This window comes from Melanerpes formicivorus, unplaced genomic scaffold (assembly GCF_026170545.1).
Source record: "Melanerpes formicivorus ecotype bairdi unplaced genomic scaffold, bMelFor1.0.p_v2 SCAF_38, whole genome shotgun sequence".
Classification (NCBI taxonomy): Eukaryota; Metazoa; Chordata; class Aves; order Piciformes; family Picidae; genus Melanerpes; species Melanerpes formicivorus.
In genome coordinates this window covers 5408551-5426238 of record NW_027142390.1, presented here as the reverse complement: position 1 = coordinate 5426238, position 17688 = coordinate 5408551, and the positions used below count along the sequence as shown (strand labels likewise).

The window sequence follows — 17688 nt, the reverse complement described above, 5'->3', positions numbered from 1 at the left end:
CTACTCAACTCTCCTCCCAACTGTGCCTCAGCACAGAGCATTTACAGCTCCTGCTGTAACCACATGCAGCTAGAGGCACTCAGATTCTTCAGAACTTCACCAGTTCAAGTTTATTTTTGTAGCAGAACAACTTATCAACCTTACAGTCTTGCTTAACCTCACAAAAGAACAGAAAAGGTCTCCAGGGTTATAGTTTCACTTCTTCTTAGCTAAGCTATTAATGTAGCCTTCAACTCACTCCTGATAGCAGCTTTGGCTTAAAAAAAATCCACTTCTTCCCTACAAACAAAAACATCTTTTACAACAGAATTACTTTCTGCAGTACTGACACAGTATAACCTACCCTGAGCACCTCATCAGTGCATAGGATCAGATAGAAACATAGAATTGTTAGGGTTGGAAAGGACCTCAAGGATCATCTAGTTCCAACCCCCCTGCCATAGGAAGAGATACTTTCCACAAGATCAGGTTGCCCAGAGCCACATCCAGCCTGGCCTTAAAAACCTCAGGGATGGGGCTACTACCACCTCTCTGGGCAACCTGTTCCAGTGTCTCACCACACTCATGGTGAAAACTTCTTCCTAACAACCAAACTGAATCTACCTATTTCTAGTTTTGTTCCATTCCCCCTGGTTCTACCATTACCTGACACCCTAAAATGTCCCTCACCAGCTTTCTTATAGCCCCCCTTAAGATACTGGAAGGGCACAATTAGGTTTCCTCAGAGCCCTCTCTTCTCCAGACTGAACAGCCCCAACTCCCTCAGTCTGTCTTCATAGGAGAGGAGCTCCAGCCCTCTGATCATCCTCGTGGCCCTTCTCTGGACACCTTCCAGCATGTCATAGTATCAGTCAGGGTTGGAAGAGACCACAAGGATCATCTAGTGCCAACCCCCTTGCCATGGGCAGGGACACTCCACACTAGAGCAGGCTGCCCACAGCCTCATCCAGCCTGGTCCTAAACACCCCCAGGGATGGGGCCTCAACCACCTCCCTGGACAACCCATTCCAGGGCTTCACCATTCTCATGGTGAAGAACTTCCTCCTCACGTCCAGCCTGAATCTCCCCACCTCCAGCTTCATTCCATTCCCCCTAGTCCTATCACTACCTGACATCCTGACAAGTCCTTCCCCAGCCTTCCTGTAGGTCCCCTTCAGATACTGGAAGGCCACAATTAGGTCACCTCGGAGCCTTCTCTTCTCCAGACTGAACAGCCCCAACTCCTTCAGTCTGTCCTCACAGGAGAGGTGCTCCAGCCCTCTGATCATCCTCGTGGCCCTTCTCTGGACACGTTCCAGCACCTCCAGATCCCTCTTGTAATAGGGGCTCCAGAACTGGAGGCAGTACTCCAGGTGGGGTCTCACCAGGGCTGAGTAGAGGGGGAGAATTACTTCCCTTGACCTGCTGGCCACACTTCTCCTGATGCAGCCCAGGATCTGATTGGCTTTGCGGGCTGCAAGTGCACACTGAGAGCTCCTGTTGAGCTTCTTGTCCACCAGCACCCCCAAGTCTCTCTCCTCAGGGCTACTTTCCAGCCAGTCCCTGCCCAGCCTGGATTTGTGCCTGGGATTGCCTTGACCCAGCTGCAGGACCCTGCACTTGCTCTTATTGAACCTCATGAGGTTGGCCTGTGCCCACCTCTCCAGCCTGTCAAGGTCCCTCTGGATGGCCTCGACAGATGCTCACACTTCCCTGGACTGGCCAGTCTTCCCCTCTTTATGTCTCACCAGTTCTGCCTGGTTCAATGACCCACAGCCACCCACAGATTTTATACAGGTTGAGTCTGTGTGAGTTTGTACTTTACTTACTAATCCGGAGTCTAAAACACAGGACACTGATTTAACGCAACACATCTGTGCACAAAAGCAACCCATGTCCCAGACCTGTAACTGGCTTTCAGCCCTGACAGGAGTCTTTTACAAGCCCACAGAACAGTTTAAATGCTGGCAACGTTTCACTGCAGTACAGAGATCTAATCTCACCAGAATAAGACATTTTAAACAGATCAACTCAGAACACACTGCAAAACATAGAGCACGCTTCCACTTTAGGTTTGTCTGCTGAGAGATACAGGAACTGAAACGTGCTTAAAATAAAGCAACTTCTTTGTGTTTAATTCTATAGAAAGGGTTCATTAATGAGTTTATCTATTGAATTCCTACTTTCAAAGTGGGGGGGGGAAGGGAGGAAATCATGCTGCTCCAACATTAACTTATGAAAAAGGCTCAGCCTAAGATTAGGAAGAAATCTTTGCACTGTGTTTTGCTGTATTTCAGCTCCCTAGGGAAGCAGAATTTAGGCAGTGTATTTGGAACTCAATTAAATATGACACCACCCTTAAAAGAGTTATCTTGACAAAAAGTAAAGATTCCCAATAAAGCACGAGAACTAGCTAGAGAATATTCAAACATCAAATTGCAAACTACAGAGTGTTAAGTATTTACACATTTATATGAAGATATGCCAAAAAAGGGAAGGAAACCAAGTAAACATCAGAACCCTTTATTTCAGAATAAACCTTTATTTTTTAGAATAAACCAAGCCAGGTTGGAAGACACCTTCAAGATCATCATGTCCAACCCATCAACCAATCCAACCCACCTAAACAACTAACCCATGGCACCAAGCACCCCATCAAGTCTCCTCCTGAACACCCCCAATGATGGTGACTCCACCACCTCCCCAGGCAGCCCATTCCAATGGGCAATCACTCTCTCTGTATAGAACTTCTTCCTAACATCCAACCTGAACCTCCCCTGGCACAGCCTGAGACTGTGTCCTCTTGTTCTGGTGCTGGTTGCCTGGGAGAAGAGACCAACCTCTGCCTGTCTACAACCTCCCTTCAGGTAGTTGTAGACAGCAATAAGGTCACCCCTGAGTCTCCTCTTCTCCAGGCTAAGCAATCCCAGCTCCCTCAGTCTCTCCTCACAGGGCTGTGTTCCAAACCCCTCACCAACTTCGTTGCCCTTCTCTGGACTCGTTCCAGCAACTCAACCTCCTTCCTAAACTGAGGGGCCCAGGACTGGACACAGGACTCGAGGTGCAGCCTAACTAGTGCTGAGCACAGGGCAGAATGACCTCCCTGCTCCTGCTGGCCACACTGTTCCTGATGCAGGCCAGGATGCCATTGGCCCTCTTGGCTGCCTGGGCACACTGCAGGCTCATGTTCAGCCTACCATCGACCAGCACCCCCAGGTCCCTCTCTACCTGGCTGCTCTCCAGCCACTCTGACCCCAGCCTGTAGCTCTGCATGGGGTTGTTGTGGCCAATGTGCAGAACTTGGCACTTGGATGTGTTCAATCTCATGCCCTTGGACTCTGCCCATCTGTCCAGCCTGTCGAGGTCCCTCTGCAGAGCTTCTCTACCCTCCAGCAGATCAACTCCTGCCCCCAGCTTGGTGTCGTCAGCAAATTTACTGATGATGGACTCAATGCCCTCATCCAGATCATCAATTATGACTGATATATGACCCGTTATGACTGATATGAAAGGAAGCACAGAGCAATCATAAATGCATTAATATGGAGCAATGCCAACGAGTCAAGAAAGGGAAGTTTGAATTAAGCTTATTCACTAAGAAAATATCAAGTAACAACAACCAAAAAAAGCTTCATTACTTCTTTTTTAGACATAAATCCTCTAAAATAGGCCAAAAGCTTTGTGAAATAGCTCTTCAAAGAGCAGCAGAAAGAAAATACATACAAATCCTAGTATCAGTCAGGGTTGGAAGGGACCACAAGGATCATCTAGTTCCAATCCCCCTGCCATGGGCAGGGACACCCCACACTAGAGCAGGCTGGCCAGAGCCTCATGATTGAGTCTAGACTGAAATGATTCAATCTAGACTGCCATCAGCCTAGTCTGCAAGGGTAATAACATGCAACAGAGGAAGCACCAAAAAGCAGAAGAAAAGTCCCCCTGAAGCACCAACATAGATGGACACAAGTATCTAGACTCAGGTGTCTCAGGAAGATTCTGAGCCACAGGCTACCAGAAGACAGGAGCGCACCACGGCAGACCCATTGTTAACTACACCCTCTTCTGACACAGAACTTGTTTTACTCCTACATGCATCTGCTACTGCCCACACCAAAAGGCAGGCTACTGGACACACCTGAACAGATGCAGCACAACCTTCCTCTTTACTTTCAATAGTATGAGTACACTTCATACCCATTCCAGGGTTTATCAAGACAACTGCTGGATAATGTTAGTAGCTTGCAGCCATAAAATGCCATATAAATCATCACTGACCCTAACAGGAAAATGCTGACTGCCCATCATCTCTCATTTGATTATGTCCATGGAAGAAGGAGTTTTCAACTTTTTCCTCCTTCCATTTCAAACACAGAAACTAGTTTAAAGTCCAGTCTTTCTACCTGACTTGCCATACAGGACAAAGTCACCTTTGGTACAGGAAGGCATCAAGTTAGTCCACCAGGACTTGGCACAACCCAGAGATGTTAGAGCAAGCGTTTTTTCTGAGAGACCTGAACCTTCTCCCTAGCCACTTAAAATGGTCCTTCTAATCTGATCAGCAGTTTGTGTGCTGACCACCATGTGCCAACATCCATCCTAAAGAAAAGCAGCAGTCCTGTTACCCCTTCCCCTCTCTGGCTTCCCTAACAGCATTTTGAACAGTTACTATGCAGTTAACCTAAGCAGGAGCCAGAGAGCGGAACTTGCTAAACCAACACACCCAAGCATGTAAGGAAGATGTTATGTGGACATACATGCTTAGTTGCTTAACTGAGATAAGGGCAAAAGAAAGAACTAGGCAAGACAAAGCACAAAGGAACAGATAATCCTGGGTGTATGACTTAGTGCAATTCTTTCAAACATGATTATCAGCACTGAGTCAAACAATTCCCCAGTTCTACATCACAAGCAGCAAATCTTTATTTCTACGTCATTAGAAAAATATTAATCTGCATACTAATAACCATTTCCCTTCAGATATCACTAGAGATTAATCATCAGTCTTTACCTGTCAGAGTAACAGAGAGAGACCTGTCAGAGTAACCTCAGAGAGAGAAAAGACCAAGGCCTGTGAATGCTGCAAGGCTCCTCCTTAGCTTTGCTTCACATAGAAACAAAAGGTTATGAACTGGTTTTCACATGGCTGCCTCCCTAATGCTGTCAACCCCTACTTGGTATGAACATTTAGGTGCACTGGGTTAGGCTGAGATGAAGTTAATTCTCCAGAGTATCTTTCCTAGTGCTGTGATGTAGCTGGGTGCTGATAACACAGCAGTGTTTTGGCTGCTGCTGAGCCAAGCACCAACACTGTGCCTTTCCCAACATGTTCCCCCCAGTAGTGATGGGCAAGATCTTGGGAGGGGACATGGACAAGACAGCTGACCCAAGGGGTATTCCATGCCACATGATATAAAAGCTAAGGGACAGAAGGAAGTGTAGGACCCTACTCATTAACAAAGTTTGTCCTTCAGAGTAACCACTACACATATTGGAGCCCTGCTTCCCAGGAAGTGACCAAACATCATCTGCTGATCAGAAGTAGAGAACAGTTTGCTCCTGCTTCCACGTGTGGCTTTTGCATCTCATCCCATTAAATTGATTCTATCTTGACTCATGGGCTATTGGTTCTGTTTTCTCTCTGCCCTGCCCATCTAAGAAGAGGAGCAACAGAGCAGCTTTGTTGGGCATCTGGCCCCCAGCCAAGGCCAAACCACCAGAGTCCTTTTTGGTGCATTGGCTGGGAAATTAAGGTAACTGCAGTTTTGCTTTAAGCCTGCTATATTTAAGTTAGAAGCTCCTTTTCAGGTCAGGGAGCCTGCTAGCAGCATTGCTGTGTTTTGCAACATTTGCTTCATTTAGGAACACATCAAAACAGGTAATGGCTATGTGTCTTCTTCTGGCCTTTGTAGCCCTGCTGTGCTGTGGGAGCTAGCATCTCTTTCTTCCTACTGGAGATAGACGTAGAGTGTTTTATTATGCAGGCTCCCAATGCTCTTGTTCACCCTTATGTGAGCTCATTAATACTGCTGATCAATATTATTGGCATACTGTGGGCTTTGTGGAACCTGGTCTCATGACAGCATGGAAGGAGACGGCTTCTGGGAAAGGAGATACTGAAATGTGCCCTGAAGCAGCAGGTCACTGGACGGCAGGGCGTGTGGAAGGATTTGGGCAGATTCCTAGGATGGCTATCACCTCACATAGCCTGGGACTTTACCCCAGAAGAGGCAGGTAACCCCAATAAAGTGACACACCACCTGATGGAAGGGTGCCTTGCCAACTCCAATTAAAACCAACAGCTTCTAGCACTGTATTGGGGTCTGGCCTGTGCTTATCAAGCCACAGTTCACTACTCTCAAAGGACTGTGGTTGAGGTAGGCACCCAAACTTCATCTGAGGATACCATGGTTGATGTGGGGACCCAAAGAGCAACTGCAGTGACTGCCCCAGTAGTGAAGAAGAAACAGTGGACGGTCAGCAAGTCCATAGAACTGATTAATAAGGGAGTTCTCTCCTGCTCCAGTCTGAGGGAAGTGGAGCCCCAAGTGCATGCCATGCAGAGCACTCTGTTTTTTTCCTGCACAGAGGAGGACATGAGGAAGTGGGATGGCCAACCTAGATCTAAACTGGAAGCTCAAGTGCATGATCTGAGAGGGAAGACAGTCATTAAGAAGGGGTCACCTAAGAAATCAGGCAGTGTAGCTGCCATGGAGACTCAAGAAGGCAATCAATGATCTTGCAGGCAGAGGAGAGCTGAGGTTACATTGAGGCTACATCCCCTGATCCTGATGAGGGGACCTCTGGTCTGCTTCTGTCTCAACTCATGGTCTTTTAGTTATATTTTCTCTCTTCCCTGTTCATTTAAGGCAGCAAGCGCTAGAGTGGCTTTGGAGGGCATCTGGCCCCCAGCCAGGGTCAAACAACCACAAAAGGTCATAATCCTATGAACATTCTCCTGACCCATCTACCCAGTAGTAGAGCTCAGAAATACACAAGTGTTTCAAAACAGGTTTCACTGATCAACTTGATTAATTCTTCAAGTTTAACACTAGTAACATCCTGATCTCAAGGGAGGTCACTTGGCAGCCAGCTCCAAAAGTTAACTGTATTGTACAAAAAAAATTCTGGGGGCTTTTTATCATTATGGAGTATGATGGCTTACCCATAGGAAAGTCAGTGACTACTGAAATAATGAGATTTCACTCTTTGTAGTATGACTGGTTAAGACTAATTCCTCAGTGCAAGTAACCTCAATTCTACACCATTCATTCTGTGCATGCAATATTTCATCAACCCCCACCTCACTGATCTTTTCTCTAAATTAAGAGATTAGAGAGATAAAAATCTGTGTAATATTAACAGGCTTCTAATTGTCTTGGGTAGCAATGGGTTTGTTAAGCTATCTCTATAGCCTTTTTAAGGATGAATTAACACAACTCTCGAGTATTCACTACTGACAGCTTTGGAAATACACTCCAAGATCTTTTGTTGCACAGTGGTAGAAAACATTTATTTTTTCCACTGTGCAGTCTGCAGAGGTAGCTTTTTACACAGACTGGCTCAACATAAAGAGCCCTTTCATCTCCTAAGCACTGTAGGAACCTAAGCTTACACAACCTATTTGAAATGGGCTTAAAATCAGAAGACTGCTGCTAGAACAAGAAACTAGCAGCAGAACCACTAGAGACTGTTTATATTCAAGATTTTATCTCCTCCTTCAGAACACCCAAAACAAAGAAACCCACAACAGCCAGTAATAAACAGGCTGTCACAGAGAACACATGGTCACTGAAAACAAGTGAACAAGCCTGACAATTAGAACGTGCTTGCGTGCTTACTCTGCCACAAAACGCCGTTCGGGCCATGTGCCATCTTCATTTTTCACTTCCATGAGAATAACCTGAAAGAGAGACCAGGTAAGAAAGAAAGATAGCTGCAAAACTGGTACACATGCTTGTCAAAGCACATAAAAACCCTGTGAATCAGAGAAAGTGCTACATGAGAATATGTGGTGGCTAACCAAAACAAACAAATAATCAAACAAAGGAAGTGAAGCCCCTTACCTGACCCTGATGGAGCGCTTCATCTTGCACTGTGCTATCCAGCTTGCTGAGCTGCCCATAAATGTTACTCCTATACCTGTTCCATAACCTAGTTTCCTTCTCAGCTGGGATATTAAATAGTTTCTTCATTACTTTCTCGATGGTAGCTGTTCAGGAGCGGGGGGGAAAAAAGAAAAAAGGCACCAAAATTCCTTAAACTTGAGTGCTCTGGGAAACACAAAACTGACAAGATAGACATTCAGCAAGGAGATACAGGACTGATCCTTCAAGATGAGAAGAGTAGAGAAGAGTAGAGAAGAGTAGAGAAGAGTAGAGAAGAGTAGAGAAGAGTAGAGAAGAGTAGAGAAGAGTAGAGAAGAGTAGAGAAGAGTAGAGAAGAGTAGAGAAGAGTAGAGAAGAGTAGAGAAGAGTAGAGAAGAGTAGAGAAGAGTAGAGAAGAGTAGAGAAGAGTAGAGAAGAGTAGAGAAGAGTAGAGAAGAGTAGAGAAGAGTAGAGAAGAGTAGAGAAGAGTAGAGAAGAGTAGAGAAGAGTAGAGAAGAGTAGAGAAGAGTAGAGAAGAGTAGAGAAGAGTAGAGAAGAGTAGAGAAGAGTAGAGAAGAGTAGAGAAGAGTAGAGAAGAGTAGAGAAGAGTAGAGAAGAGTAGAGAAGAGAAGAGAAGAGAAGAGTAGAGAAGAGTAGAGAAGAGTAGAGAAGAGTAGAGAAGAGTAGAGAAGAGTAGAGAAGAGTAGAGAAGAGTAGAGAAGAGTAGAGAAGAGTAGAGAAGAGTAGAGAAGAGTAGAGAAGAGTAGAGAAGAGTAGAGAAGAGTAGAGAAGAGTAGAGAAGAGTAGAGAAGAGTAGAGAAGAGTAGAGAAGAGTAGAGAAGAGTAGAGAATAAACCAAGTCGGAAAAGACCTACAAGATCATCGAGTCCAACCCAACACCATCTAATCAACTAAACCATGGCACCAAGTGCCTAATCCAGGCCCTTCTTAAACACCTCTATCATAGAAGCTAAACCAGCTCATACAACTTGTCTAATATTTAGTCTGGAAGAAGGAAAATGTCTGGTTTCAGTCGTGCATTTGCCTGTCAGGCTCTCAAACCAATAATGTTCAGAACCCAGGGAGAAGTTTCTGTCCAAAGACCAATTTCTGTCACCATTTGAAAACACAGGTTCAAGGAGGAAAGTGTTTCAGTTACTAATGTCAGGCCATACATCAGAAAACAAGCATCTTTATGGACATAAATGACAAGTGAGATGCAGCATTTTCACATGGGACAATTTAACAATGACACAGAGAGAAAGACAGGCCAAATTCCAGGAAGAACAGAACTGTAGGAAGAGCCGTTAACATGTCCAAAACATTCACCCCCTAAGAAGAAACAATTGGAGGAGAACCAGAGACAGAACTGCTTTACATGAGTGACATGAATGTTTCTTAAGGTTAGTAGAAAGTTTCTTAAGTTAGTAGGTAAAGTGCTTTTCAAACCTCTTAACTACAGCTCCCTGTGCTGCAAACTGAAACACCGTGGATGGAAGAAACTCAGAAGGTTCCGAGTACAACCACTCAAAGCAGGGTCAACAATTAATTCAGACCAGGCTGCTCAGACTTAGCCAACCAAGCATTCAAAACTTGTCCTTTGGGCTGAGGGAGCTGGGGTTGCTTAACCTGGAGAAGAGGAGGCTCAGGGGAGACCTTCTTGCTGTCTACAACTACCTGAAGGGAGGTTGTAGCCAGGAGGGGGTTGGTCTCTTCTCCCAGGCAACCAGCACCAGAACAAGAGGACACAGTCTCAAGCTGTGCCAGGGGAGGTTTAGGTTGGATGTTAGGAAGAAATTCTTCACAGAAAGAGTGATTGGCCATTGGAATGTGCTGCCCAGGTAGGTGGTGGAGTCACCATCATTGGAGGTGTTTAGGAGGAGACTTGATGGGGTGCTTGGTGCCAAGGTTTAGTTGATTAGATGGTGTTGGGTGATAGGTTGGACTAAATGATCTCGAAGGTCTCTTCCAACCTGGTTTATTCTATTCTATTCTAATAGGGAAAATGTTTTCATTACATTCAGTAGGAACCTGTCCTGTTTCAGTTTATGATTGCTGTCTGTTTTCTTGCTTTGTGACTCAGGAAATAGCCTGACTCCATGTTCTCAGTAAACTCCTCATAGCTACTACGAGGTACCCCCCAAAGCCTTCTCTACTCCAGACTGAACACAGCTCCCTCAGCTTCTTACACACCAACTCCAACTGTCCTATTGGTACCCACTGGACTTGATCCAGTTTATCAACACTGCTGTCATTCTGGAGGGCACAAAATCTCTCATCAGAGTACAACTTCACATAGAGAACTACTCACCAATTGTATCTGCTTTGCTAAAGTGGCAGCTAATTAAATTCGTAGGATCAGTGCCCTCACACAGCTTCAGCTCAAGAAGATAAACTTCAACTTTACAGTGCTTCACAAACAGACCATGTTCCACTACCTGCAAAGAGAAGGCAGATGTGGTGAAACACAAAAGTTACAACTGTGAGCAGTCCTTTGCAAGAGACACTTGCCTAATTATTTTAAGTCTCTAGGGGTCTTGCAAGTCATGCCATAAACTCAATATTGCCTTGCTGTCAGGTTCAGATGCAGTCACAACCTCTGTCAGCTTGTCCTGGAGGGTTTGTTTTGCTTTTAGAATGTAAAAAAATCTCTATGCTCTCCATCCACAGTCCAAAATTCCATAGGTCCATCATCACAACTGAACAGATGTTAGTCAGTTAGAGGGTAGAAAGGCTCTGCAGAGGGACCTTGACAGACTGGACAGATGGGCAGAGTCCAACAGGATGGCATTCAACAAGTCCAAGTGCCAGGTGCTGCACTTTGGCTACGGCAATCCCATGCAGAGCTACAGGCTGGGGTAAGAGTGGCTGGAGAGCTCCCAAACAGAGAGGGACCTGGGGGTGCTGATCGACAGCTGCCTGAATATGAGCCAGCAGTGTGCCCAGGTGGCCAAGAAGGCCAATGGCATCCTGGCCTGCATTAGGAATAGTGTGGCCAGCAGGAGCAGGGAAGTCATTGTGCCCCTGTACTCTGCATTGGTTAGGCCGCACCTTGAGTCCTGTGTCCAGTTCTGGGCCCCTCAGTTTAAGAAGGACATCAAAACACTTGAAGGTGTCCAGAGAAGGGCAACAAGGCTGGGGAGAGGCCTTAAGCACAGCCCTGTGAGGAGAGGCTGAGGGAGCTGGGATTGTTTAGCCTGGAGAAGAGGAGGCTCAGGGGTGACCTCATTGCTCTCTACAACTACCTGAGGGGTGGTTGTGGCCGGGAAGGGGTTGGTCTCTTCTCCCAGGCAACCAGCACCAGAACAAGAGGACACAGTCTCAAGCTGTGCCAGGGGAGGTTTAGACTCGAGGTGAGGAGGAAGTTCTTCACCGAGCGAGTCGTTCGTCATTGGAATGTGCTGCCCAGGGAGGTGGTGGAGTCACCGTCCCTGGAGGTGTTCAAGGGGAGATTGGACGTGGCAGTTGGTGCCATGGTCTAGTCATGGGGTCTGTGTTGATAGGTTGGACTCGATGATCCTCGAGGTCCTTTCCAACCTAAGTTATACTGTGAACTGATAGTGCCAGCTAATCACCTATGAAAACCAGCTGAACACACAGAGCATTCTAGAGAAAAAAACCATTCTCTTCTGCCCCTAGTCTTTGACTAAAGTTCACATTAAAAATAAAATTAAAAAAAAAGCCTGAAACAATTGAGCAAAATCATTTCTATTGAAAGACCATAAGCAAAGCATGGATTATTTTCCTGCATGGCATACAGAATCTGCCTCATCACTCTCTCCTTGCAAACCAGACAGATATGTCAGAACTCATTTCGAGGGCACTGATTTATTTCAGAGTCATTTTCCAATCAATTTCACATGTGAGAGAACAGCCCAGTAGGTACACCTACCCATCCACCAGTTCCCAGCATGGTTTTAGAAAGCTATTCTCTAAAACTAGACACTACTCTTCACCTACACATTATAAAACACGTGATGCCATAAAGAGAAAGCATCTCTCAGATGCCACTTAGGAGACCACTGTGATGTAAGAGGGGGAGGGAAGCAAAGGAGAAAAAAAGAAAGGCAAAGGAACAAAACAAACAAAACACCCACACCTCAATTCTCTCCACAGTTCTCTGCAATTACAAAAGCTGTGAAACTGACATCTTATTCACCCAACCAGCAGGGATAATTGTTAAGAGTGACAGTGTGCAAGAGACCTTTGGACGCTGCTCTTAATAACCTGCTTTAAAGTTGGGCAGCCCTGAAGCGGTCAGGCAGTTGGATGATTGCAGTAGATACATGCCAACTAGAGTAACCTTTCTATTCACACACTCTGCAGCATTGTACAGGAAAAAGAAAACAAACAAGAGAATATTCACCCAGCTTTGGGAAGAAACAAATAATAAAGAACTACTGTGAGAATCTGGCTAAATTATGTTTCCCTCTTCTAAGCTTTTATAGTGTTGTATTAGATCTGTGAGGTGCTTTGAAGGTAAATAATCACATTTGGAAAGATGTTCAGTGTTTTGCTGTTGCAACACAAAGAAAAAGTAAAACTCCCTGTTTAAACAGCTTCTTAACAGGCAAGTTAAGGATTTTTTTATTATTATCTTAGGAATGCAAAGGAACTGATTCACATGTTCTCCAGCTCTTTTTCAGAAGGAAAGCAGCCCTGAGGAGAGAGATTTGGGGGTGCTGGTGGACAAGAAGCTCAACATGAGCTCTCAATGTGCACTTGCCGCCCAGAAAGCCAATCAGATCCTGGGCTGCATCAGGAGAAGTGTGGGCAGCAGGTCGAGGGAGGTGATCTTCCCCCTCTACTCAGCTCTGGTGAGACCCCACCTGGAGTACTGCCTCCAGTTCTGGAGCCCCTATTACAAGAGGGATCTGGAGGTGCTGGAACATGTCCAGAGAAGGGCCATGAGGATGAGCAGAGGGCTGGAGCACCTCTCCTGTGAGGACAGACTGAAGGAGTTGGGGCTGTTCAGTCTGGAGAAGAGAAGGCTCCAACGTGACTTAATTGTGGCCTCCCAGTATCTGAAGGGGGCCTACAGGAAGGCTGGGGAGGGTCTTCTCAGGATCTCAGGTAGTGATAGGACTAGGGGGAATGGAATGAAGCTGGAGGTGGGGAGATTCAGGCTAGATGTGAGGAGGAAGTTCTTCAACATGAGAGTGGTGAAGCCCTGGAATGGGTTGTCCAGGGAGGTGGTTGAGGCCCTGTCCCTGGAGGTGTTTAAGCCCAGGCTGGCTGAGGCTCTGGCCAGGCTGATCTAGTGTGGGGTGTCCCTGCCCATGGCAGGGGGGTTGGAACTAGATGATCCTTGTGGTCCCTTCCAACCCTGACTGATACTATGATACTATGATTTCATTCAGTGGGACTTCCCGTCCTACAAGATTCTATAGTTAGAAACAAATAAATACAAACTGGCATCAGAAGTAGCAGAAGTCTTCCCAAGGAGTTTCTCATCAGATCACCACGTCCATTAGGACAGATGAATGGCAAGAAAAGTCTCTAATAACCTCCAGATGCCTAATCAGCCAGCTTATTCTGTGCCAAAACAAAACTCAGGTCACCCTGTTGGACAGCAATCTGAGCACAAAACATATTCAGCCGCTGCAGAATCGTGCTCTTCCTTATTCTGCACATTAATACACTTCACAGTGAGACTCTGCAGAGGACTGGCTGACTGTAAGGCTCAAAAGAAACCTGAACCACTAATAAATCTAATCTAATCCTCCTGAAATTCTCTGACCATCAGACACAGAGGGAGGGACAAAAGACCAGCTTGTAGAATTACAAACATGCCTGAAAATTGCTTTCCAAATCCTGTTTTTATGGGTGTTTTGAAGCATGAGTTACAGTTGCTCCAGCCTTAGGAAAAGGATTAAATCATTCAAGGGCCATAAGTTCAAGTGCTTTACTTCAAACACTATCTGGAAAATACTGTGGCCAAATATGACCTGCTTTCTACTGAGGTGCAGTGCTACAGTTTGTGTGTTCTGCTGACCTTTCACATCATGTCTTTCGTAAGAGGCTGCAACATCCTACAAACCTACTCTGCTGTATTTCAGCTTCTAAAAATAATAATCCACCTCAGTGACCACATTAACAATAAACAACAGAGGCTGATGCTCTCATAGCAACTCAAAATTAAAACATTGGCTTCTAGCTGGACAATAACTTATGTCTATAAAACAGCTCCAAGCTCTAGCCCTAGCCCTCAGTACTTCGTGTTGAAGAGTGGCATCTGACACTATCTGAGGAGAGGAGGCTCCTACAGTTAAGTCCATCACCCAAGTGTTTCCCCAGTGTCTTCAAACCTTGTCCAACTTCCCCATTGTTCAGGAAAGGAAGTGCCTAATAACATGTAAGGTTAGTCAAAGTGGTTACCCAGTTTATGAACTAAAGCTTCCTCACTCAGAGAGGCATCAATCAGTTAATAGATACAGTTTTCCTCTTCAATATTGCTCAAGAAATTACCTGTTTCTGCTAAAACTACATCTCCTTTATATGCTGTATTTCTTTATCACTTCCCCCACTTCAGGCTCGTGTGAGAGTTCTGTCTATTCAATAGTGAACACTGAGTCATCTCCTGAACCTGGAATCATTTCAACTTCCTAAAAATGTCAGAATTTCTTGTTACAATTTCTAGCCCACCACGAATGGCAACATTCCAGTACCACAGAGCAGCATCAATGGGCCTGCAAGAGGGAGATCTTCCAGCCTTCTGGTCCTGCACACCCTGAAGCAGCCCTTACTATAACCCTTACTTAAATTTATAGAATCATAGAATGCACTGGGTTGGAAGGGACCTTTAAAGGTCAACTAGTCCAACCCCCCCCCCCTACAGTAAGCAGGGGCATCCCCCATAATATCAGAGTGCTCAGATCCCCATTAAGTCTGACCTTCAATGTCTCCAGAGATGGAGCCTCTCCCAACTTTCCCTGGGCAACCCGTTGCAGCGTTCTGCCACTCTCATAGTTGAGAACTTCTTCCTAACATCCAATCTAAACCTACCCTTCTCTTGGTCCTAGAGCTACAAGTCCTTGTAAACAGTCCTTGCACAGCATTCTTTATAGTATCATAGTATCAGTCAGGGTTGGAAGGGACCATAAGGATCATCCAGTTCCAACCCCCCTGCCAGGGGCAGGGACACCCCACACTACATCAGCCTGGCCAGAGCCTCATCCAGCCTGGGCTTCAACACCTACAGGGATGGGGCCCCAACCACCTCCCTGGACAACCCATTCCAGGGCTTCACCACTCTCATGGTGAAGAACTTCCTCCTCACATCCAGCCTGTAGTCCTCCTTTAGGTACTGGAAGGCTGCTATAAGGCCTCCCCAGAGCCTTCTCTTCTCCAGGATGAAGAATCCCAGCTCTCTCAGTCTGTCTTTGTACAAAAGGTGTTTCAGCCCTCTGATTGTTTTTGTGGCCCTCCCCTAGACTCGCTCCATCAGTTCCTTTTGAAGGCCCCAGACTTCAGCAATATTAACTACATACAGAACATCAGCAATATTCATTTGGTGTGGTGATCAGTCTTTATGAACCCCACAGACTGGCACTGCTCAGTTTAGTAGGTGCAAAACCCTAAGGCTCAATAAAAAAGACATAAACAGTTGCCTGACACATTTCCAAAGAAACCATTTGTGAACTTCACCCTCCAGAGGATGTTCTAGACTCAGCATTCGTGAATGCATTTGCCAAACAAAAAGACTTAGAGAACAAAACCACAAATACATATCTCCTAAGAATTTCAGAATCAGAGAAGTTTGGAATAGAAACCAAAAAATCCACCTTGAACTCCAGAGGAAGTACCCAAGTCACCTGGACTGAAAGGCAGTTTATTCCAAAGCCCCATTCTGTTGCAGAAGATCTGACAGGCTTGACTTACATTTTTCAACAAAGTACAAACCATACCATGTCAACATGAAAGCATGGCACCACTCCAACCAATCATCATGCAAAAAGTTAACCAGAACAAGGTTCAAGATTCTCACCCCAAATAACCCATGGAATGATAATCACTTAGGAGTCAGGCATTTGAACTGTAACACTGGAAGGTCACTCTTTCAAACCAGGCAAAAAGACTTCATGTTCTCCTCTCCAAAGAGCTGCTGAGGACCCTGTCTTAACTCACATTTGGCAAAATGAGTAACATGCAAGTTTGGGAAAGGCTAAGTAATGAAAGCAGGTTTAGGAGAGCTTGATTCACCTATACTTACTTTTCTGGCAATAGGCTGCTGTCCATCTATGCAGCCATACCACGTTACTAGCTTATCCCAGGCTTCAGTGGGAAGCAATACATAATCCAGCTCATCAATGAGGTGTTCTTTCAAACGCTGAGTTTCAAGATCTAAAAGGCAGACAGATATAAGGTGGCATGGCATTGAACACCACAGTTTCTTCTCAATACCTATGCATGCACTACCACAACCCAAAGAACTATCAGCTCTCCCACGGGCAGGCAGAAACTGCACCAAACTCCTCACTTACAAAACTGTGACAGCCACCAGACCCTCCCAGGACACAGAGTTTCAAAAGTGAAAGCGGCACCCGAGGACGACTGCTCTGAGGAGTCACTTACCCGCGGCCGGGCTGCGACCCGACCCGAGCACCAGGCCCCCATCGCCCAGGCACTTACCGGCGAACAGACCCGAATTGTCGACAGGGCCAGGGAAGAGTCTGGGATCGCCCGCATCGAACATGTCCCACCTGTCGATGCCCACATACTTCTTCCACTGTTTGAACCAGCGGATGTCCACCAGGTACCTGCAACACACGGCACAGGACGGCGCGGCCCCCTCAGCGACGGCGCGGCGCGGCCCGCTCCCACAGGCCCCGCCACCCCGAGGGGAAGGGGACGGAGAAGAGGGCCGGCTAGCTGTGCTCACCAGAAGTCCCCCGGCCTGAGGGCCGTGGCCAGCAGCGGCTCCAGCTCGGCCCGCTGCGCAGCCGGACACGGCGGCGCCCCGCCGCCGCCTTCGGCCGCTGCCATGGCCATTGGCAAGCCCCGTCGCGGACGGATGTCGGCCCGCGTGCGCATGCGCACTGGGTGGGCCCGCCGCGGGCCTGCCGCGGGCCTGCCGTGCGCGCCCCGTCCCGCCCGCGCGCCCTCTGACGGGACGGCCGGGGCCGCGCGCAGGGGCGAGGCTTAGGGCGGGGTTGTCATGGCGACTGCCTCCATCTTGCGGTCGCAGGCTGTGGACCTGCGCGGCCCTGCCCCTCCCCGGGCGGCTGTGGACCAGGGCCAGGGCGGTGACTAGGGAAGGAGGCTTCAAATGAGCAGGAGCACGGATCTGGGGAGCGCTCAGGAGCTTTCTCTGGAACGCGCCTCTTAAGAAGCGGTGTGGACGCTTGTCTCTCCAGCAGCAGGCCCTGCGTTGCTCAGGGAGCCGTTCCGTGAGGAGTGGGAACATCGGAAAGTATTCGGATGGCGATTCAGAGACTTAGAGACCTGCTTTAAAGTGACACACCAAATAAATCCTTTTACCTGCTAGAAGAAGGTAGAGGGAGCGATGTGCTGGGAGCACGACTGTCCTGTGCAGCGGAGCGACACAGCGGGCAGCTGACCGCCTGAGAGCCTGGCCTGGCCTGGCCTGGCCTGGCTGTGCTGCAGCAATCCAGGGTAAAATGCC

The 17688-nt window shown here is 47.0% G+C and overlaps 1 protein-coding gene across 3 annotated transcripts in view; it reads right to left on the bottom strand.

The window, feature by feature from the left end:
- Positions 1-17096, bottom strand: part of USP4 (ubiquitin specific peptidase 4) — a 53203-nt gene extending 36107 nt beyond the window's left edge. For 2 of the 3 annotated variants that reach the window (XR_010989685.1, XM_068157977.1), the window contains exons 1-6: positions 16945-17077; positions 16695-16822; positions 16276-16406; positions 10375-10501; positions 8043-8188; positions 7818-7879 (exon numbers count right to left, since the gene is read on the bottom strand). Coding sequence is in view for 2 of the 3 variants with exons in the window: in XM_068157977.1 (XP_068014078.1) it covers positions 7818-7879; positions 8043-8188; positions 10375-10501; positions 16276-16406; positions 16695-16822; positions 16945-17054 (704 nt within the window). In the remaining variant the exon portion in view is untranslated. Of the gene's footprint in view, positions 1-7817; positions 7880-8042; positions 8189-10374; positions 10502-16275; positions 16407-16694; positions 16823-16944 lie in introns of all 3 variants that reach the window. The other variant, XM_068157976.1, reaches the window with a different exon arrangement.
- Positions 17097-17688: the final 592 nt, after the last annotated feature.